The 23,064-nt window shown below is 46.0% G+C and overlaps 2 protein-coding genes across 5 annotated transcripts in view; one reads left to right on the plus strand and one right to left on the minus strand.

Moving 5' to 3' along the window:
• Positions 1 to 652: 652 nt before the first annotated feature.
• CMTR2 (cap methyltransferase 2) lies at positions 653 to 14,934 on the minus strand. Its single transcript, XM_053308316.1, has 3 exons — positions 14,594 to 14,934; positions 12,963 to 13,059; positions 653 to 5,335 (listed from the first exon to the last, which is right to left on the minus strand). Exons 2-3 carry the CDS (start codon positions 13,007 to 13,009, stop codon positions 3,025 to 3,027), a joined length of 2,358 nt encoding a protein of 785 aa, XP_053164291.1. The 5' UTR covers positions 13,010 to 13,059; positions 14,594 to 14,934; the 3' UTR covers positions 653 to 3,024.
• A 28-nt stretch (positions 14,935 to 14,962) lies between these two features.
• Positions 14,963 to 23,064, plus strand: part of CEP295 (centrosomal protein 295) — a 66,879-nt gene continuing 58,777 nt past the window's right edge. For 2 of the 4 annotated variants that reach the window (XM_053308309.1, XM_053308312.1), the window contains exon 1: positions 14,964 to 15,198. The gene's annotated coding sequence lies outside the window, so the exon portion shown is untranslated. Of the gene's footprint in view, positions 15,199 to 23,064 lie in introns of all 4 variants that reach the window. The other 2 variants (XM_053308310.1, XM_053308311.1) reach the window with 2 other exon arrangements.

Consider the following 23,064-nt stretch of genomic DNA (forward strand, 5'->3'; position numbering starts at 1 on the left):
GAACAATAGAGGAGAAGAACAAGTGGAGGAGAGAGAGGAAAAAAAGGAGGGGAAGAGAGAATGAAGGAAGAGTGAGGGACGGGCGCAAACCTGAGGGGAGCGAGCAGCAATGGCAGTGCCTATTGGCAGCAAGGAAAGGCCCAGTCAGCCACTGCTGCTGTTTAGGGCTAATGAGGCCATTGGCGGAAGCAGGCAGGCAGGGAAGGGATAGGCCCGGGCCTGTCAATGGCCTGAGGGGAACAAACAGCCATTGTGGTGGAGACAGCAAGGAAGGGCCTGGTCAACTGCTGCTGCTCCTGTGGGGAGGAGCAGGAACTCGGGTGAAGGTGGGGAGGTCTCTGGGGATAGGGGGCTGCAGCTTGGCCAATAGGCACCAGCAATGCTGCAGCTGTAACCAAGAGGGGTGAGGAGGAGGAGGAGCAGGAGTGTAGCTGAGGTGAGGGTGGAGAGATCTCTGAGGTGAGCGGGGGGTGATGTGGCAGGGGGTGAGGGGAGCAATCAAGTACTAGTGGGCAGATGCGCTGTGTGGGATAAGCTAGTTATTAATAAAATAAATAAAATATTTTAAATAAATAAATAAATAAATAAATGTCTGGGCCTTCTCCACAACCCCACTTAGTTTCTGTGTTCGTTAGGAATCAAACACACAAGAAACGGAATAGGTTTTTTATTTTCAAAATCCACAAAAGGTTTTATTTTTTAAACTCTTCTCTGCAGCTGAAATTTCCTTTGTGCTCATAATTTATGAAGGTCCAGCGAAATAAAAACAGTCAATTCAGAGATCAACATGGAGAAGTGACCTTCACGCCATTTATTCCAGAAAAATGTCAACCGCGCTTTTGATAGCTGGGGTGGGGTGGGGGGAGCCAAGGAGTGAGGGAGAGAGAAAGAACCAGAAGTGTGCAAACTAGGGAAGAAAATCATTTGGGCAATAAATGAAATCCAACACAAAGCAAGGATTATCAGCCCAACTTAACTTTATCTGGAGCCCTCCAGATACACTGAATATATTTGTAAAATGAGAACTCATCCCCCCCAAAAAATCAGGGATATGGCAGCTGGGGATGATGGGACTTGTAGTCCACATCTGAGAAGCCCCATCACAGGGAATACTGCTTGAGAACCCTGATTGCTGCCAAAGAATGGTAAAATGGTAAGGGGTAGCTTGATCCCTTCCACCACTCTAAACCCCTGTAATCACCCTCCTCCAGCTGTTTTTCATTTCCACAGTGTGGGAAACATTCGAGGGGGAATGGCTGGATAAGGAGGATTTGCAAGGGAAAATACCCCCCCTTCAGTTCTCTCCTGCAAGTTATGTTCTCCACCCTCCCCCATCTTGCAGCTCTCTGGAAATAGCAATCAATGCCAGATATACATTTGCCTCCAAATTGTACACATTATGAACACAGTTCATCAGGAACTCTAGGCTAAGCCTCAAATCAAGCATTTTACTTTGGCACAGCTCCTTTTTGTCTCTTGGACAAATCCTGAGAAAGAAACTTCCAGGGATCGTACGATAAGTAACTCCAGGCCTCACTTAACATCTGGGCAGGAGATAGGTGGCCAGGCTGAATGCTGCTTCCATAATAAATCTGCTCGAACCATCAGAGAGCTCTTGCTGCTTAGTACCAACACAATAATTACTTGTTATTCACATACCAAGATGGCCTGAACAGTCACTCCACATTCTTCCAGTGGAACTGCCCACACTGTAGTTAAGACTCCAATCCCTGTCTTTGCGCAATCATGCCAAGCCCACCGTGACAAATCAGAAAAGGGCAAATAGAAAACTTTAAAAAAACCCAATGCACCAAGTGTGCCTGAGGATCATGTTTCTCAATGGCACAAATTCACATGATATGCTACTCAACATAGCTCCTACAACTAGAATAATAGGGGCACACAACTTCAGCTCTCCAGCTATTTGAGTACAACTCCCATCATCCCCAGCCACAGTGGCCAGTAATCAGGGATGATGGGAGTTGTCATCCAACAACAGCTGGTTGAAGTTGTACAGCCCTGAATAAGCGTCTATGCAATCTTTTCGGATGGGTCAATTTTAGTTGGCTCTTGTGACCAATGAATATCTCCAAGACAGCCTCAGAGAGGGGCTGTTTGAAACACAGAATGGTAATCCAGGAGCAGAAAGACCTTCTGTAACTGGACCATGCCAAATGTTTCCCATGAGATTATTTCAATGAGAGCACATTTGACAGTACAGCAATAAGACATAATAGCTCCTCAGTTCAAAAGAGAGAGGAAGGAAGAAAGTACATGTGAAACCTGGCCAATGCCAGTAGAAGAGATGGATTTAGTCTCCAAACAACCATAACTGCTCTCTTCATTTGCACCCAACAATGGCACAATTCTACACCACAGGGGAGTGTGCATGTATGATGCAAACATGTACTTTACCTACCAGTGGTTGCTCTTCCAGCAGGGCCTCAATAAGTTGGGAAGGATCCAAGTGATTTGCTCCACAGATACACAAGACAGAGAGAAAGACAAGACTCCCCAGTAGTATAAGATCACACTATGGGGAAGGAACTCCCACACAGCTGTGGCTGAAACTGAAGGAGGCCAGTGAGATATTCCAACAAGCAGACAGCTAGCTCAGTGGTTCCCAACCTGGGCGCCTGCAGATGTTGCTGGACTACAATCCCATCACTCCCAGCTACAATTTATTTTAGCTGGGGATTATGGGAGCTGTAGCTCAGCAACATCTGGAGGCCCCCAGGTTGTGAAAGACTGAGCTAGGTGAATTTGGACTGGGCTTACAAAAAGCAACGGGCTCTTTCTCCAACACTTCTGGTATGATTCTGCAAAATAAATTACACAGATCCTTGCCTGCAAAAATGTACACAGCAGGCCATGATGTGCAATAGAGGAAAAGAGGCCTTGTGTCTCAAAATCAGAAATAAGAACCTCCCTACGATTTAGGGAATAAATCTTAAAAATAAAGCACTGAGTTACTCGACTTAAAGGGGCCATGGTAACTTGCTATTTTAAACATTTTTAAAAAGTTTATGTGATTTGCTGCTGCTCAACTTGGATAATCAAATGCAACTGTCTTTTTGCAATTGCAGTGTTTAGGTCCCATAGGAACTCCAACAGCAGCCCCTTCAAAAGGTTCTCCATCGGCACAAATTGCAAGACCTGCTGTGGAGAGTCCGAATCAAGCAAAGTGCCCATGAGCTTGTTCAGTTGTTGCAGGTACTGGAAAACTGGGTCCGGAAGCCCTTGATATCCAGCACACAGCAGGACAGCACTGGTCTCCAGAGGCTGGGTTGCTGTGGGGCAAGCAAACGAGATGCGCTGGAAACAGCTGTGCAGTATGAAGACTAAGCCAGCCGTGAAGCGGGTAAGGCATGAGAGCACAGGCAGAACCAAAGCGTCCCCCAGCTGAAGCTGAGAAAATGAGCGCAAGAGGCATTCCAGGAGTTCTTGTTGATATTTTGGTTCTCCATCGTGAAGTAAAGAACAGGTGAAAGTCAAGAGCAATGTTGTCTCCAGGGGCTTCACCTCCAAGCCAGACTGGAGTCCGGCACCACAAAATGATGGCAAGCCAACAACCAGGCACTTTGTTTGTTTGGTGCAACCATCGTTGGGAAACCCTTTACAACACTCCATAAGATCAGACAATTGGGAGAGTATGGACGATTCTGTAAAGATGTGGCAAGATGGGCACTCTTGCTGTATCAGTCTTGCAAGGGAGCCAATGCTCACTTTTCCGACTATGGACTTTTCAAGAGCCTCGTTGAGGCTCTTCAAGGCCTCACCATCACAGAAGGGTGAACATTTCACTCCTGGCAACCTTTGCCCCTCCAAGATATACCATAAGCGGCACTCCAGATCACAAGACCTCCCTTCCAAAATGCAGCTTTTCCCAACAGTGTTGAGGGAGTGCTCTTCGGCCCACTGGTTCAGACAACCCTTTGCCACTTTTTCTTCCCAGGACAGAGATTCCAGCAGTTTCCTTTCGTTGTACGTGCAAAAATATTTGTTCCTCTGCCCACACCATTTGGAGTTCATGCTGCAGCCAGCATGGGGCCTCTTCACCAGCCAGTTACTTCGAGCAATCGATTTCATCTGGAACCTCTTCAGGAAGAACTCCACAGCACAGTCCCGGAAAATGCTGAGCCTTGCCTGCTCCACCTCGCCCATATACTGAAAGAGTCTGAGATTCTCAGAAATGGTCTCTGTTTGGTGCCTGTAAAAGAAGGAACAGCAATCTTCATGGACTTTCAGGAAAGATGCTGGAATTAAATGCTGGGGAAAGAGGGCCTTCTCGACCACTTCTGTCCCAAAGTTCTGCATCATCTTGGACAAGAGTGAGTGGATGGCCTCTCTGCCCTGATAGCGGAGGCAAACCACGTATACTTCAGAGTTCCCAGCTTTACTAGTGGCTGGTTTAACAACATGAACCTCCTCAAAAGAACAGTTCAGCAGATACAGCAAGTTCACAGAGCAGTGTTCAAACAAAGTAAACATCTTCAGAACAAAGGAGCCCCCAAGTCCCAGGGTCATTAAGGCAGTGACAGCTTCACAGTAGTGTAAGGCGGAAACAAGTGCTTCTTGTTCGCCTGGATTTCCCTGGCAATCAAAACTCCCATCCGCGGTGACCAGGTGAACGCTGGCCATGTTGCTTATGAAGTGCTGCAGCCCCGTGAGATGTTTCAGTGTCATGATGTCCCCCGTGTTGTCAGGGCCAAAGTACCACCAGGGCAAGGTGTTGGCAATAAGCCTGTCATCCATTATCATCATGAGGGTATTGTTGGCTTCATGATATGGGTTCAAGGTATTGGCTACCCAATTCCAATCGCAAGGGATACGGTGAGACTTTAGGTAGTGGTTGAGGCTGGTGATAAAGGCTCCAGGAGCTTCGCATAGGTGGATGGAGTTGAGCTCTCCATTTTGGAGAGCGTCGCTTGGGAGAAGAGGGAAGCTGCACAGGATCTCATGGAATTTGCACCAAGCCTGAGTGCACAACTCAGCATTTGCAGTTTTCTTAAGATGAGCAATGATTTTCCCTGCTTTGTTAGTGAAGGATGTGTGTTGATGCCATTCACCCAGTTTCTTATCACTCAGCAGGTTCTTGACTTCGTTCAATGAATCCTTTAGGGCAACGAGGGCACCAAACTCCTTGTGGTCGCAGGTAAAAGCATGGCTGGGATCTGGGAGCTGCCATTCATTATTGGGCGGTTTGGTGTACAAGAATTTCTTCTCAAACAGCTTCTCAATTTCAGCGATGATACCAGGACTGAACTGGTCAAAGGCTGTGGTTTGCTCAGCGCAAGCTGCCTTCTGTTTGTTCATTTTCAGACCGAGGCAAACTCTGCAAAGAAGAAGGAGGGGGGATCAAATCAGAAGAACAATCTAACCACCAGTGAAGGCAGGGGGCAACTTATTGCATCATTTCCCACCCCCCACCATGCCATGAGGTGATTTTGTGAGACCCATTCTAAGGCCAAATCATCTCATGGCATGCATGAAAGAACTTAAAGCTACACCCACCCACCTCAGCTATGTTTCACACACACAAAAAAGTTCACAAAGCAGAAAAATATTTATAACCTCCTGTCAGATCAACCATTTATTCTTCTAATGTGCAAATCATTTTATGAACTTCTTGTTGAAAAGCAGTATATATACACACATATTCTACAGAAATAAAACAGTGTGGAGAAGAATCTTGCTGCATGAGGCCATGTTGGGTTCTACAAGAGAAGATTATAAATAGATAGTAAAGAAAAGATACAGATCCAAGTGATTTGCTCCACACATGCAAGACAAACAGAGAGAAAAACAGACTCCCCAGTACCAAGAGATCACACTATGGGGAAGCAGCTCCCACACAGCTTTGGCTGAATCTGAAGGTGGTCAGTAAGATGTTTGAACAAACAGTCAGCTAGGTCAGTGGTTCCCAACCTGGGCGCCTCCAGTCAACAATAAATTGTAGCTTGGGATGATGGGAGCTGTAGTTCAGCAACATCTGGAGGTCCCCAGGTTGGGAAAAGCACTGAGCTAGATGCATTTGGACTGGTACCCTACATCAAAGCATTGTGGGTCAGGGATTACTGGCACGCTGCTTCTGCTTAAAGCAACAGGAGCGTAAGCAACAGAAAATAATTCCAAAATGGAAGGAGAAAATGTCCACCCTGACAGGGAAAGAATGTAACATATGAGGTTTAGTTTAAGCAATCCCCATGTCACAGTCTCACAATACTACCATCAACAAAGTGCCGCTTCCGTTGTTTTTTAAGTTAGCTTGACTCAGTTATACTGTTCCTTTTTGATATAGCACCATCATTATACATGGGACATAATGCAGCCAAAACTAAGCCCTTTAAAGCCTATTGTTTCAAATATTTGCTTATCTCTCTCTAGCTAAAACCAGTGGAACTTCAACATGCTTAACTTTGGCTGGACTGTGTCCAAGGTGTTTCACAGAGCATGGAAATAAAACACTGCTCTTCCAACAAGTGTCTTGCCCAAAGATGTGGGGTGTGTGTGTTTCCAGTGTTTTTTATCCAATTCAAAGATGTCCAGAAAACCCACACCTCTGGTCCTGCTCCAAGGAGTTTATAATCTAAACATTACCAGTGGGGAAGACAACTTAGGGAAGAGGAGAAAGTACAGTAATCCCTCGACCTACGAACTACTCGACATCCGATGTTTTCGAGTTACGAGCGACAAAAAAGACCGGAAGTAGTTGCCGGTTTAGATTCAGCTTACTCGACCTACGAATTTTTAGATGCGGTTTCCTCGACTTACGAATGTTTCCAGACTTCCGTGGTGTGCTCTTCGACTTACGAAAATTTTGACCTCCGAACGTGCGTTTGGAATGGATTAAATACGTAAGTCGAGGGACCACTGTAGTGTAATATGGATAGAGGCAAGCAAACATTGTTTATTACTATATGATTGGAAATTGAAGAACAGTTTATTTATAGAATAGAAGACACGGAACATTTCTGCTTCCCAGCTGGAGTGACAGACATGCTATCTATTTCAATAAAACATTCAAAAACCAATCACAGATTATAAAAGCGTGGTGCAGAGAGCTAGGTGACTCTGGGCCAGTCACTTCTCTCTCAGCGTAACCTACTTCACAGGGTTGCTGTGAGGAGAAACTTATGTAGTGCACTGCTCTGGGCTCCTTGGAGGAAGAGCGGGATATAAAATGTAAAAAATAAAATAAAATAAAAGGAACATTGGCTTACCGTGAAGGGTTCTTTTCCTCTGTGTTAGGAGCTCCTCAGGAAGGGTTGTATACTGAGCATGCTCGAGACAGAACTGAACCACGTGACTTGATTTGCAGCCGGAGGGATCTCCCAGCCCCAGTTCCAAGGGCTGTTGAGCGAAGTGAGTCGGGTCCAATGGAGAGAGCTCTGCTGGCATGTACTGACTACTGCGTGGCAAATAAACGTACTAAGAAAGAGTTAGCTAGAGCAAAAAACAAGAGGAAGATCAGGGCAGGTTACGCACTGGGAGACTGAGAAAGAGAAAGAAGGAGCAGCAAAATGATGCCTATGAGCTAATGCCCTGAGAGCTGTCTGCCTTCACTACGGGCAGTCGTCCTAAGGAAGGGCCAGTAGTAGTACAGGTACCCACCCAGCCCCAATACAGAACAAGAATGTACATCTGGGCGGGGCTGAGGAGCTCCTAACACAGGGAAAAAGAACCCTTCGTGGTAAGCCATTTTTCCTTTCCCCCCTGTGTAGGAGCTCCTCAGGAAGGGATGTACCCAAGCTGCTAAACACCAGTCCCTGGGTGGGTAGGATGTAACACAGGCTGTATTATAATGGAATTATAAGACTTGTTGTAGTACTGTGCGGTCGAAGGCAGCCTGTTCTGACGAGAAGGACACTTTATAGTGTCGGATGAACAGCGTAATGGATGACCAGGTGGCTGCTCGGTAGATTTCCGACAATGGGACGTGAGCTGCGAAGGCCGCTGCGCTCCTGGTGGAGTGGGCGGTGATGCCTCCAGGGGGAGGCAGGTTGAGAGCCGCATAGGCAAGCAGGATGCAGGATCTAATCCAGCTGGCTAAGGTAGCTTTAGACACCCTCGTACCCAAAGATGGGGTGTGGAAGGAAATGAAGAGCGAGTCAGATTTTCTTATTTCTTTGGTTTGGCAGATATAGGTGTGCAGAGCCCTATGCACATCCAGCTTATGCCATAATTTTTCTTTTGGGTGGACTGGTGAAGGACAGAATGACTGTCGAACAATGACGGGTTCTGTGAAAAGTGGAATTTACTTTGGGTAGAAAGGTAGGATCCAGGCGGAGGACTACAGCGAGCAGACAGGGTGCTTAGTTCAGAGACTCGGCATGCAAACATCACGGCCACTAGGAAAAGAATCTTGAGAGACAATGTTTTGACTGGAATGGAGGACAGTGGCTCAAACGGATCCTTTGTGAGGGCATTCAGAACCCTATTCAGGTTCCAGGATGAGAAACGTCTCAGGGGAGGGGGAGCCAAGTTGGTTGCCCCTCGCAGAAACATGGATGTGTGTGGGTGGAGTCCCGCTTGGCCTGGACTCGTAGAAGAGATGTGCAGGACCGATGCTAGAGCTGATGCTTGGGTGTCTGAGGTGCAGGTCAAGACTGGACTGAAGAAAGGCGAGGACTTCAGGGACACCAGCAGTCAGCAGGTCTTCCTTGTTCGTTTTAGCCCAGCGGAGAAATGCAGACCACGTGACCTGATATACTCTATTCGTTGACTGCCGACGAGAGGCCAGGATGGTATTCTGGACCTGTCTGGAGTAGCCTTGGGCCTCTAGCTTCAAGCTTTCAATCTCCAGGCGGGCAGTTGTAGCCACTGGGGGTCGAGATGCAGGAGGGGCCCTTGATGCAGAAGGTCCCGACGGTCTGGGAGATCCGGAAACCACATCCGGCAGGGCCAGTGAAGCACTAGCGAGGATCAGCTCTGCCCTTTCTAGAATCAGTTTCCTGGTGACTTTGGGAATGATGGCCGTGGGAGGAAAGGCATAAAGGAGTCTGTCTGGCCACGGAGGAGGGCATCTGTTGCTTCCGCTAGAGGAGAGTGGTATCTGGCAAAGAAGCAGGGGAGCTGGTGATTGCCTGGAGAGGCGAACATATCTACCTGAGGGCGACCCAGTGTCTGTGTGAGCTGATTGAAGACTTCCGGATGAAGAGACCATTCCCCTGGGTCGATGGTCCTCTGGCTGAGCCAGTCCGCAAGGTCGTTATCTTCTCCTTTCAGGTGTTCTGAGATGACCGACAGAAGGTTGGCCTCTGCCCACTGAAATAGGAGGTTGGACTCCTGCATGAGCAGCTTGGACTTTGTGCCACCCTGGCGATTTATGTGAGTATTGACGGTCACGTTGTCCGTCCTGATCAGAACATGTTGGCCACGAAGGAGGTGGCAAAACTGGAGAAGCACTTGAAGTTCCAGCCAGTTGAAGAGATGTTTGGTTTCCTCTGCATTCCATGAACCTTGTGCCAGTTCGCCCTTACAGTGAGCTCCCCACCCCAAGAGGCTGGCGTCTGTGGTTACCACCTCACGGAGGAGTTCCTCCACCAGAAGACCCCCGTGAAGGGCAGGCGACAGCCACCAGAGAAGGGACTGCTTCATGATTTGAGGTAGCGGGATGGACTGTCTGGATGCAGCCATGATCAGATACGGATAAGGGAGCAGCAACCACTGCAGGGACCATTGTAGGCAAAGCGTAGATATACCCTGTGGTTGGGTCTGATAGGGATGTGCAAGTAGGCCTCCAAAAGATCCACTGATGCCAGATAATCCCGGGGGTGTATGGTCTGTTTGATGGTATGAAGTGACACCATCCTGAATTTCCTTTTCCGTACAAAGAGGTTGAATGACTTCAAGTCGAGGACCACTCTCCAAGAACCGTCCTTCTTTGGAACTAGGAAAAGGATAGAGTACGTGCCTTGACATCTCTGAGAAGATGGTACATGCTCGATTGTCTGGATCTGGAGAAGGTGACGAACTGCCTGAAGCATCCGCTGATGCTTGACTGGATTGTTGGATTTCGATGTGGGGATGCATCTCTGCTGTGGTTTGGATGTGAGTTCTATGGCGTAGCCATTAGAGATGGTGTCTGCCACTCAGTCGTCGGTCGTGGTGGACATCCAAGTGGTGCAGAAGTCCGCCAGCCTGCCGCCCACAAGTGTGGTATCATTGTCTATGTTGAGGGGGACCGAATGAGGAGACCCTTGAGGAACCTCTGAGACCCTGAGGACAGGAGTCCCGGGGTTGGTAATAAGGCTGGTTAAAGAACTGCCTGTTGGGACAAAAGGAGCTGGAGCACCAAAAAAAACCAAAAAACAAAACAAAAAACCCACGCGTGTATCTCTGCGGGATGAGGGCATGGCCTTTTTTTTGTCCCTGGTCTCAATCAGGACTGGTTCCAAGGCGGGGCCGAATAGGTCGGAACCTGCGAAGGGTGCAGAGGTTAGAGCCAGCTTAGACTTGGCGCCTGCGTTCCAGCTTTTAAGCCAGAGCGATCTGCGAATGGCAATGCCCACCACCATGGCCCAGGAGGAGTGCTGAATGCAGCCCAAACTAGAGTCCGCCACCAGGGCCGCAGCCTTTGCCATTTTATTAATGTCCTGCCAGAGCTTAGGGAGTTCAGGAGGAACCATCGCCACCAGTTCCTTGGCCCATAAGACCGAGGCTTGGGCAAAAATACAGTTAGTGGTAGCAACCTTAATAGATGTGGCCATAGCGTCATGGACCTTCTTTAGGAGAGTGTCACAATGCTTGTCCTCTTGGAACTTCAGCTGTTCCTGTCCCTCTGAGTGCACTATAGCCCCAGATACCAGTTTGGCCAGTGGTGGGTCAACATTAGGGGTGGCCAACAGCTTGCAAACTTCTTGGGATAGCTGGTATTGTTTCTTTGGTAGGCTCCCAATAGATCTGGTAGAGACCGGGTGCTGCCATTCCGCGGACATGACCCTGCGGAACAGGGGAGGGAAGAGAACCGCTGCAGACACAGGTTGAGTGGCGGGGGAAATGTTCTGATCAAGGGTAGGAGTGGACCTCAGATGGAGCTACATCACTGATGGTTTGCTTTGGCTAACAGGATGTCAAAATCTGTAGAGGAGAAAGTCTGGTAGAGTTAGAAATGGGAGGGATCACCTCCTCCTCCAAAAGTTTTCCCTCTTCTTTAGCGGAATCGATGGGAACATCGGGATCCTGTGGCCATGAGTGCGAGGAATCATCATCTGAAGAGCGGATAGGTGCCGCCGGGGAAGCCGATCTCATCAGGGCAGTGGGTGGAATTAGAGGAGGAAGCGGGGCAGGTAAAGCCAGAGACGGATCCCTGGGATCGGGATTGAGAGGCAATTTTGGGTTTCTGGGTTGTTTGGGCCCCATCTCCCCGGGGAGAGGAGGAGGAAGAAGATGAAAAGCCTGTGTCTTTTTCTACGCCTGTGTGGCAAGGGCTGAGTGGAAAAGCAGCCATGCTCAGAAAAAGGAATGGCCATGCGACAGGGGCTTGAGTAAGGGGAAGATGAGGAAAGCTTGTCACTGCTTCTTCTCCCGTGAGCCCGCCTGTGCACAGGTACCTGAGGTGGCAAAACTGGAGCCACAGGATCACAAATGGGGGAGAGCGCCCTTGGAAGGGTGGAGGGAGATCCCGCGGGACCAGGAAGGATCGGGTCCGATGCCCTCACAAGCAGAGCCGCAGGGGGCTCAGTCAGGAACTCCCACCTGAAAAAATCCCTTAGCCATTGAGTTGTTCTGGGCAAAAAGGGATCATTACTCACAATTTGCGGGTCAGCTGGAGTCTCCCTCAGCAGCGGACAGGCGGGTGAGCAGTCAGGCAGTGTGTGGGGGGGGGAGGGGAGGCGCGGACCAGCTGGTTCCCCCTCAACCACTAAGCCCTCGTAGGGCGGGGCAGCGAGTGCTGGTGGGGTGCCTGAAGGGCTCTGGTCGTCCCACTCTAAGAGTCAATCTCTTATGTGAAAGCTGGGCTTTGTCTTGTGCTGCCATTTTTGGTAGCTTTCGATTTGCGGCACACCATCTGAATAAGCAGCCGCTCACTAAGGTGTTTATGCTCACTCCCGCCTCTGAGAAGCATTTCTTTCTGCTTCTTATTTTTTTGGGGATGGCCGCCCTCCTCCATGTTTGGACTTCTTGGGGGCTTTGCCAGAGCGCTGCCCCGAAGTCCCTTCCTCAATAGCCAGAGCCACTGAAGCAGAAACAGTCGCGGAGGACACTGCTGGAGCCGGCAAGAACGGCCGATTGAGAGGTCGCAGGCTAGGAGCTGCCCAGGTTCTGTGGCAGCTGCGATGGCTCCGAAAGCAAGCCCCGTAAGAACGCTTCAGTATGGGCGAGCTCCATCGGAGCGAAGCCCAGGAGAACAAAAGGCAGAAAAGAAAGTAAACATTTTTCAAGAAGCCAATTAGACCAGTTCAGAACTAATGATGATGAAAATTTTGCAAATTACCTTTGTGGTCAAATGGAGAAAGAACAGCTCTCTTCCCACCCTCACACAGACTAAGTAGGGAAAAGAGGGAGAAGAGAGGCCAAACAGCCAAAAACACACACAACAAACACTATGCAAAAAGCAGGAGCTCTCTCCAACAGTCCTATCATGAGTGAGACAGAACTGGAACTGGGGCTGGGACGTCCCTCGGCTGCAAATCAAGTCACGTGATCCGGTTCTGTCTCGAGCATGCTCAGTAGGGTCATGTGCACGGAATGGCAACACCCGGTTTCTACCAGATCTATTGGGAGCCTACCAAAGAAACCCTTCCTGAGGAGCTCCTACACAGGGGGAAAATAAGTTATACATTTCTGTAGCTCCCCCAGCCCTAATAGACTAGAAGAGTAAACACTGGTCTTTTCACTGCTTGAATTACACACTTATTCAGGAGTAAGTTCATTTAGCTCAGTGCTATTTACTTCCAAGAAAATAACCAGAAAAATACTATGCATAGGCTTTCAACTTTAAACAAAAACTAACTCACCTGTCAGAGGTATTGCAGTGATTTCTGTTCACAGCCTTTTGGCACATGCTGTAGGTGGGCCAGATCCCACCTGATGCTGGTGTATAGCCCAGGTGTTCTGGAAGAGAAAGTGGTTATTTTTTTAGAAGCAGTGATTTTCAAATTATATTCCAGGAAACTAAAGTGTTCCTTAGAAGTGTATCACTTATTAAATAAGATATTTATAACCCACCTTTCAATTAAGTGTTGCCTCCAAAGTAGCTAACACAACACATTTTAAAAATACTGCAATATCATATAAACACATACGACAGATGAAAATTATTAAGCAGACATCCATCAAGGCAGCAGAAGCAAGAGGAGAAAAAACACTGAACAGGCAACCCAAAAGCTACCTGGAAGAGGATTAGTTTTGCTTGGTATCTAAGAGACAGTAAGAAAAAAGCAAGACAGAGAAGACCCTGTCCCACACCACCAACCAGAGCCCTTCAGATGCTGAAGGGTGTGTGCAGGGCCTCCAAGGAGAAGGTTCTTAAGTGAAAGATTAGTAATGGCAGACAAGTCTCCCTTAAAAACCATTCTCCCATCAGTACTAATCTTTCCTCCAGTGTGCAGCCTCAAGGAGAATGAGACATACTCTAGGGCAGTGGCTCCCAAACCTGTAGTACTCCTGAAATTGCTGAACTACAACTCCCATCATTCCCAGCTACAATTTATTGTGGCTAAGGTGATGTAGTTCAGCATTCTCTGGAGTGCTACAGGTTGGGAACGCCTCCTCTAGGGCACACTGCAAGTTCACACAGGACAATAAAGGAGCTCAATATTCCCAGCTAGTACCTCCAACGAACCAAGTGTCCAACTTAAAACACTTTCCCATGCCCAGAATCCTTTGCACTGTGCATAATTGCAGTACAAAATGTTCAAGGGCATTTTGTGTGTGTGTCCTCTGCAGGCATATAATTATTTCCATAAAACTTCTTATTTATTTATCTATCAAATTTGTACACCACCCTAAACTTTCATCTCTGGGCAGTTAACAATAATATAACTCTTTTATTTAGCAGGGGGAAGAGTTACTGGCCCCATCCACCCCCAGCACAGTACCTCCAGTGACTGTTGCTGGGGTCTATCTTATGTTTCTTTTTAGATTGTGAGCCCTTTGGGGACAGGGATCCATCTTATTTTTATTTATTATTTATCTGTGTAAACCACCCTGAGCCATTTTTGGATGGGCAGTATAGAAATCAAATAAATACATACATACAGGTTAAAACACACATAATACTTAAAAACAATTTAAAAGTCAAAACAGATTAAAACCCAAGCTAAAATGACTTAGGTTTTTTGGCTTAGCCAAAAAAGCTTGGATGAAGACTTGGGTTTTCAAATGCTTTTTAAAAATCGCCATAGATGGGGAGGATCGTGTTTTAGTAGGGAGTGCATTCCACAATGGCACCAGCGTACATGGAGTTTTATAAAGGACAAGAGGACAGGGCCCAGTCCTGAGAAAACTGCAATCCAGACACCGGCACAGAAAAGACAACAGAAAGGAAGGAACGTGGAAGTGGAAATAAACAACAAAAATATGCAGTAAGCAATCACGTTAACAAGTCCAACCCTTCTGCCACGTTAGAACAAGCTCACACACCCACCTTATTTCAGCCGCAAGGAGAACACACCCATACATTCTGATCCTCTAGCAGTCACTAACACGCAACAGAACCCGCCCCCCCTTCACTTTAAGAACCCATTCAGAAGAAGTTTCCTCCTGACCGTGAGCACAACGCTAAGAGAAAAAACTTATTTCTGTACGAACGACGACTTCAAACAATCAGCCCTGAACTGAGACCATCTCCAACTGGGCATGCGCGCTTCCAATTCTCCTCCTACAAGGCGCGGCCGGGGGAATAGTGTTCTTATCGCGCATGCGTGGTTAGCCTCCCAGTTCCTCCCTTTTCAAGCAGCAGGGGCACTTCGCGAAGCTGGGCACCTGGTGGGTGTGGCCTTTTAAAACAGACGCGCATGCGTAGAGCTGCTCCCTTCCGCGAGAGCCCGCTAGGTTTCCCGCTGCTTGGTGTTTCCGTCTTCTTGGCCGCGGCGAACGTCCGCTCGCGCACAGGCGGGCGGTTTGAAGAGGCGGATGTGACGTCGGGAGCGGCGACTCAAGGCAGAAGCTGAAGGGGCTGTTGGAAGAAGCGGAGGGTAGGCTCGACTTGTCAGTGCTTCTGATGGTGCAGGCCTAAGAAGTGAAGGGGAGGTATGTTAGTATTTAATTCGTTATTATTTATTGTTTAGTCTTATCTCTCTACCCTTGAAGTCGGGGTTTCTTAACTTTTGGTCCCCAGGTGTTGTTGGATTACAACTCCCATCATCCCCAGCCACGATCTTTGTGGCTGGGGATGATGAGAATTGTAGTCCAACAACATCTGGGGACCCAGGGTTAAAAAGAAACTCTGCTTTAAGTGGATGTTTCCTTAGCGCGATCTCTTACTCATGTGGGCTAGACTTATCTGGGACCTGCTGGACTTCAGGGTTTATTCTACGCCTCACCCTGCCTCTCCCCCGCTGCATAATCCCCAATCCGTGAGCAGCTCCCAAACCTTTTCTGATTGGGGAGTGGGGGTGGGGGAAGTGATTGGTATAATGTGAAAGGAGATGTGGCACATGGTATTATCGTGGAGACTTCTTTTAACTGCTATGTAACTGTTGTTTATATATAAAATTAAAAGAGTTCAATGTTTTTGACTACTCAAGTAGTTGATCCCAGCTACATCATATGCAATCAACTCAAAACTATGGAGGTTGTGAAAAGATAGTAATTTTATTTTTCTATTTCTTTCACTTCCCTGCATTTGTTTCTGCAGCTCTGTTCTTATTAAACTCTTTCTTTACAACTGCACAGAAACCTAGTTCTCACTGCACAATTTTTTCCCATTGCACAAAATGTCCCCAGCTGCACACTAGAACAAACCTTGCTGGAGTGTCCCTCATCAACAGATGGAGGGAGCCCCTCTTCTTGGCCCCTTTACTCAAGGGTCCATGGTCTTCATGGGGATTTAAGGTAGAGTCCTTCTGGAATACAGCCAGTGTGATATATAAAAACAGTGGCTGGCATACAGAGCAAGGGTGCATTGGTGCAGCAAGAGAGCAGCCTGACAACTTTCCAACTAATTGCCCCAGTGCAGCAGCAATTTTTGATGCTCTTACGTTACCCGGGAAGCCCTCTGTACCACTTCAAAATATACCCTTACAAAGAATAAATTCTGTTAGGTTGCTCTCTTGCTGCACGAGTGCACCTTAAGTTCTTTGTCAGTACAGCCAGTGTCAATCAAATGCTAGCTGTACTGCAGAATATTGATTAAGTGCCGTCAAATCGGTGTCAACTCCTAGTGACCACATAGAGAGATTCTCTCCAGGATGATCTGTCTTCAACTTGACCTTTAAGGTCTCTCAGTGCTACATTAATTGTTGTCGTAATCGAGTCCATCCACCTTGCTGCTGGTCATCAGCTTCTTCTCTTTCCTTCAACGTTTCCCAGCATTATGGACTTATCAAGGGAGCGGAGTTTTTGCATAATGTGTCCAAGGTATGATAGTTTGAACCTGGTCATTTGTGCCTCAAGTGAAAATCTGGATTGATTTGTTCTATGATCCATTTGTTTGTTTTCCTGGCTGTCCATGGTCTCCTCAAAAGACTTCTCCAGCACCAGAGTTCAAAAGCGTCAATACTTTTTCTATTTTGCTTCTTAAAAGTCCAGCTTTCACATCTATAGAGTGTCACGGGAAAAACCATTGTCCAAACGATTCTAATCTTTGTAAGTATAGACAGGTCACGGCATCTAAATATCTTTTCCAAGGCCTTCATTGCAGCCCTACCAAGGGCTAGTCTGTGGCGTATTTCTTGTCTGCTGGATCCTTTACTGTTGATGGTCGATCCCAAAAAGCAGAATCTATCTACCACTTCAGCGTCTTCATTACCAATTTTGAGGCTGGTTGCTGTGCCCATTGTAATTAGTTTAGTCTTCTTTACATTTAGTCTTAGTCCCATTTTTTTCACTGTGCTCCTTGACTTTTATTACTAGAGCTTGCAGATGATCCACATTCTCAGCTATCAAAGTGGTGTCATCAACATAGCACAAGTTATTGAAGTTTCTTCCTCCAACTTTAAAACCACGCTCATCTTTTTCCAATCCAGCTTCTCTCAGTATATGTTCAGCATATAAATTGAATAAATAAGGGTAAAGTATACAGCCTTGCCTTACTCCTTTGTCGATCTGGAACCAGTCTGTTTCACCATGTTCTGTCTGGACTGTAACTTCCTGTCCTGTGTATAGGTTTCTCATGAGAACAATGAGATGTTCTGGGATGCCCATTTTCCTAAGGATATTCTACAACTTGACATGGTCGATGCAATCAAAGGCTTTTCTGTAGCCAATAAAGCACATATTGGTTTCTTTTTGGTATTCTTTGGCTTTTTGCAGAAGAGCTCTACCCTAAACCCCAAGGCCTATCTAATGCAGCATCCTGTCTCACACAGTGGCTGACCAGAAATGAAATGAATGTATATACACAACACATTTTGTAAGATGTCTAGGGTGCTTTTAAGTAGAAGGATGGGTTAACAGTAATATATACACATGCACATCTGTGTAGTTTTTAACCCTGCCCCTTCCACAAAAATGCCCAAAGCAGCTTACAAGATCAGTACTTTGAAAATTAAAATAATTAATACACTAAATTTGACTTCAAAATCCACAAACAACAAATATATGAAAACAAGGAGAGACAGATGGTGGCACAGAACAGCTGAGTAAAACAACTATTCAGGATTACTTGCCTGCCTAAATACGGTCTTCAGTAGTAAAATGATACTTAGCACTCTCTAATAATTGCTTCCTTATCCAAGTAAGCCGGTTGGTGGACATCCATGTTGAAGAGTTTGATAGGTTTTCTTCCCTGTGGAAATATTCATTTGTTTATCTTATTGTTAACTGCCCTGGGGTCTTAGGACAAAGAGCAGTATATAAGTATAAATAAAGAAATATCATGGAGGAGACTAGGCTGAGCTCCCAAGGCAAGAATTAATAATATTTACTTGCATTGATTCAGGGGTGTAGCTTCCATTGAACAAGCGGGGTGTGTGTGATTCCACCTGGGTTTCAGAAGCCCCCGAAACATGGGCATAGGGTCCATTGGACAAGGGTGCTCTGCAGCTGGGCCACGCATGCTCTTTCCGAGTGTGATGGGAAGAGAAGAAGTGCGCTGGGGCTGGGCTTCCTTTCTCCTTCCTCCTCCCAGGCAGCGGACCGCCCCTTGCCTCCCTCAATGCTCCTGGCTGCCGCAGCCATGCTGCCCAGCCCCAATCTGCTGCCGCTGTCCCCAGCAAAAGATGGCAACTCCATTCCCAGCCCAGCTCCACGCCATTGAACCAGCACTGCTGGCCACCCTCCCTCTCTACACAGAAGGTGAGCCAGCGGAGGGGAAGCTTTGCGGGGAGAGGGTTAGGTAGCCCCACCCCTTGGGTCTGACTTCTGATGCAGGGGTGTGTGTGGCTTGGGCACTGGGGCACAAACGTGTGAAAGAGACCCCCGATTTGTCCCCTGGCTGTCAGGAACCTTGCTATGCCCCTGCAGGGATTGACACATTTAAGCTTAACTTGCTAGTCAGATGTTGTTTGTGGTTGCCACCAATCCATCTCTTTCCTCATATCATTTTGTGAGCACATAGGAGAGAAGTGAGTCTTCTGTCATGGGCACTAGGATATGGAGAGGGTAAGAAACAGTGGGAGTCCTCTCCTACTGCTCAGAAAGGATTCCTGCTGTTCCTTATCTTCTCAAAAAATGAAGTGGAAGGAGACCTCTGAGGACAAGCTCTATGTGATGCTAGTTGTCCTGCTTGCCAGAGGGCTGGGGGCATTTGCCACAGGTAAGCTGGAAGGGTATTTGTAGATGCCTGTTAATTTGTATTAGTGATGTGCACGGTCCGGACCGGCACCGAGGGGGGGTCTCCCTTTAAGGGTGGGGGGGGTAGAACTTACCCCTCCCGCCGCTCTTCCCCCTCCGGCGCTGTAGCGTAAAGTGAAGTTTTTGGGGAGGCAGCGTTCCTCGCTGCCGCCCCTGCCCCTGTCGTAGTTAGTAAAGGCTTCGTAAGAGCACCCTTAGAGCAGCACGCATGCTGCCCAGTTGCCCTGAAGAACGGTTTTGCAACTCAAAATAAGCTGGTGCTTTATGTATTGGTCTAAAGGTGTCTTGGAATTCTGCTATCTTTATTCCTCAGTACTTCTCTCAGTAAAGTGTACAATCAGGCTACATGTTCCCTTATTAGCATGTTTCTATTTGTTCACTTGTTTTCAGTGTCCGTAGTGCTTTATTGAGGTAATGTATGTGAATGAATGTTTTAGAACACCTAGTGTGTGATTGTGGCTCCTGATGTGTTTCTTTTATACAGTACTTGCAATTGCAGGTATATGGCTCCTGTTCAAAATAGCTGTTCAAAATAATTGGGGATGCAGGGGTTTGAAACAGCCTTTGGCTATTGGCTTCTGTGTAGTTGCCTAAGGCAGCAATGGCAACTATGCTGCTGTTTTGTTTTTTTCCTGAAAAAGATTTGAGGTTGGTCTTTGGAATTTATTATATTCTAGAGCTTATTTTGGATGAATATGATGAGTGTCAGGGCTGGTTAATCATCATGGGTGTTTTCTTTTTGCCATTCTGTTCTGTAGCCTTCAGATTTTTTTTAAAAAAATTATATTTTGCCTCAAGGTACCAAAGTCAGAGAAAATTATGTTTTGGAGGAGCTGATTGCTTCAGTATTTGTCTTTACAAGGCATCTGACACAATTAAGGCTAGGGAGCTTTAAAGTACTGTGTATGTAAAAGAGAATTAAGTAAGATCTTGAGATGTTGCTTATTGATTAAGGTTTGGGGGTGGTATCCATTGCTGGAGGTCTTGTGAACCCTCAGCAGCACTTTCCTTCTGAAGCAGATTTGCAGTACACTTTTATTTTTAAAAATGCACATTCATTTCAAGTCTTGTGGGTATTTATTCACTCAAGTAGCTAAATATTTGTGTAGCTATGTTGAAGTAGTGAGCAAGTGGCTATAAATATGGCCTTGAGCTGCTTTTATATGCTTTGTGATCTTTACAGTCTCCTGTAAGAGCTTCAACTCAATTGAACAATAAAATAAGATTCTAGTCTTTATAATTACAAGGCGAATTTGGAGAACAGATTGTGTATCTCAAAAACAAAATGTTAAGCGGACAAATAAACCACATTCATTTTATGTTCTCATTTTTAGCCTACTTTCCTTGAAGAAAGTAAGCTTATGAGATCACCCAGCATATTGTGTGTGTGTGTGTGTGTGTGTGCGTCCGTCCTTCTGTCCATGTGTGTTTGTGTGCCCCCCCATCAACTTCACAATGCCTGGACCAGTATGAACCAAATTGGGTACATTTGTAGGGACAACTTAATAGTGTAGTGTGCGACGATGTCATCCACCTTGATTCAAGATAGTGGACATGTGAACATTTGAGGCACAAGTGAGCTAACTTGTGGACCATCTAACCAATTTAAACCATATTTGGTACAGGTGTAGCGAGTGAAAATTCGGGACATCTCAGTGGCATAGTTTATGGTCAATATCATCCACCCCATTCAAGATGGCAGACACATGAACATTTGAGATTCAAGAGAGCTAACTTCTGAACCATCTAATCTATTTGAACCAAATTTGCTATAGCTCTAGGGTCAAGTAGGGACACACAGTGGTGTATTTTGTGTTGATGTCTTACCCCCATTCCAAGATGGTAGACGTATGAAAGTTTGAGGTGCAAGTGGGAACTGATTTGGACCAAATTTGGTACAGTTGTAACGACACATAGGGACCAGTGTTCCCTCTTACAGGGATTCCCAGATGTTGTTGACTACAACTCCCATAATCCCCATCCAAAGGCCATTGCAGCTGGGAATGCTGGGAGTTGTAGTCATCAACATCTGGGAATCCTTGTTAGAGGGAATACTGATAGGGAAACCTCAAAGGCATAGTTTGTGATGATGTCATTCACCCTACTTCAAGATGGCGGATGCGTGAATGTTTGAGAAGCAAGTGGGCTGACTTGTGAACTGCCTAAACGATTTGGACCAGATTTAGTCCCGTTGTAGGGATGGTGAAAGAAAAGTAGGCAGATTCATTTTTACCAGAACTACTTGTTACTTTTGTGTACATTCCACTAGTTGAAATGAAAGAGTAGCAGTCTTGTGTAGTTATATCTTTTTCGTAAGATTAATTGATATGCTTGCAGAACGCTGCATATCTAGTATTCGATTTTTTAAAAGATGCAAATGACTGTCTGGGCTGGTTTGGGTGAAATGACCATTGTTCCACCCTAGACACATGGGAGATGTGTAAGTGCACATCTCACCCCTTCCCATGGCAATCTAGCATGTCACTTCCTAATCATGGGGGCAGTCATCCAGATCACTTCTGAACTTATTTATTTGATTTATATACTGCCCTTCCAAAAATGGCTACATCAAAATAAAAGCATTGCAATCAATTAACAACTAAAATAAAAACTAAATCAATTAAACAATTAAAATCATTTAAACATTAAAATCATTTAAAACCACAAATCTAATTAAAAGCCTGGGTGAATAAATGTGTTTTCAGTGCCTTTTTAAAAGTCTCTAGAGATGGGGAGGCTCTTATTTCCACAGAGAGCACATTCCAAAGTCCAGGGGCAGCAACAGAGAAGACCCGTACCCAAGTAGCTGCCAAATGAGTTGGCGGAAACCACAGACGAACCTCTTCAGATGATCTTAACAGGTGGCAGGGCTCATGGTGAGGCTTAACAGGTGGTGGAGCTCAATAACTCCATGTAGTGCACATTTAGGAGCAGTTTGAATGAGCCTCCCCCCACCACACACACACAATTAGGAGGAGGCATACCAGGTGAATAATAGAGACCAGTGTTCTCTAACAGAGAATTGTTGACTACAACTCCCATAATTCTATCCAAAGACCATTGCACCTTGGGATGCTGGGAGTTGTAGTCAACAACATCTGGAATTCCCTGTTAGAGGGAATGCTGGTAGAGACATATACACATGCTATGTATTTAGGATGGGCAGTTCAGAATATTGTCCACACTGGTCCTATGCAGTGTTTAAGGGTTGAAAGATTAACAGAGACCTTGGGTGGTAATGTATGAGTGACTAGTTTTGTATTTCATTTTACACACTTTGTAGAGAAATGGCTCAAAGTAGAAGGAAGTTAGATTTTTTTGACTTGTATATCATTCTTATTGTCAGAAAAGTACTGTATTTATTTATCTGAATCCAAGACTAGGCTTTCCCCCAAGTTCTTTCATGTTAGAAATCAGGGGGTCATCTTAAATTCAGAGTCTTACTCCTCTGGGGTAAATAGGAAGAGGACTCTAAATTTCTCTCCTTCTGTACTGATATCTGTGGGGTATGAAAATGCCAGGTCAAACCTCGGGCAACGAATATACAATATGGAGCAACAAATGGACCAGGGCTCAATTCCTGCTGGAGTCTATTTGGGTAACCAAGTTTCAAGTTTTAACCCTGCTAGAAATCTTTTTTCTTCTTCTTCAATTCAATTTTTATTAATTTTAACAATAATCTTAAAATTAACATTCACAACAGATAAACACATATGGACTTCCCACTCACACCTCTTCGTGAATCATCAGCTATAAAATTTACCCTTGCTATAATAATAATTCAAAACATAAATTTAAACCTTACAAACACAATTTTAATCTACCCTAGATTTCAAACCCTGCTGTATTATTACTAGATTTCAAACCCTGCTGTAAGATCCATAGTAGGAAAATAGTTCTTTAGATACAACAAGAATGGTTTCCAATCTTCTTTAAAGCATTCTAAATTTTGGTCTCTTATCAATATTGTAAGTTTTGCCATCTCCGCATGTTCCAAAATTTTTATCAGCCAATCTTTTTTTGAAGGCAGTTCATTACTCTTCCATATTTGTGCATATATTATTCTGGCCAACCCTGCTAGAAATCTTAACTTGATTACAGTGGCATGATACCGGAGAGCTTTGATGCTGGTACATTGCAATGTTTTGCAAAAAGCAGTTC

This window comes from Hemicordylus capensis, chromosome 3 (assembly GCF_027244095.1).
Source record: "Hemicordylus capensis ecotype Gifberg chromosome 3, rHemCap1.1.pri, whole genome shotgun sequence".
In the NCBI taxonomy this organism is placed as follows: domain Eukaryota; kingdom Metazoa; phylum Chordata; class Lepidosauria; order Squamata; family Cordylidae; genus Hemicordylus; species Hemicordylus capensis.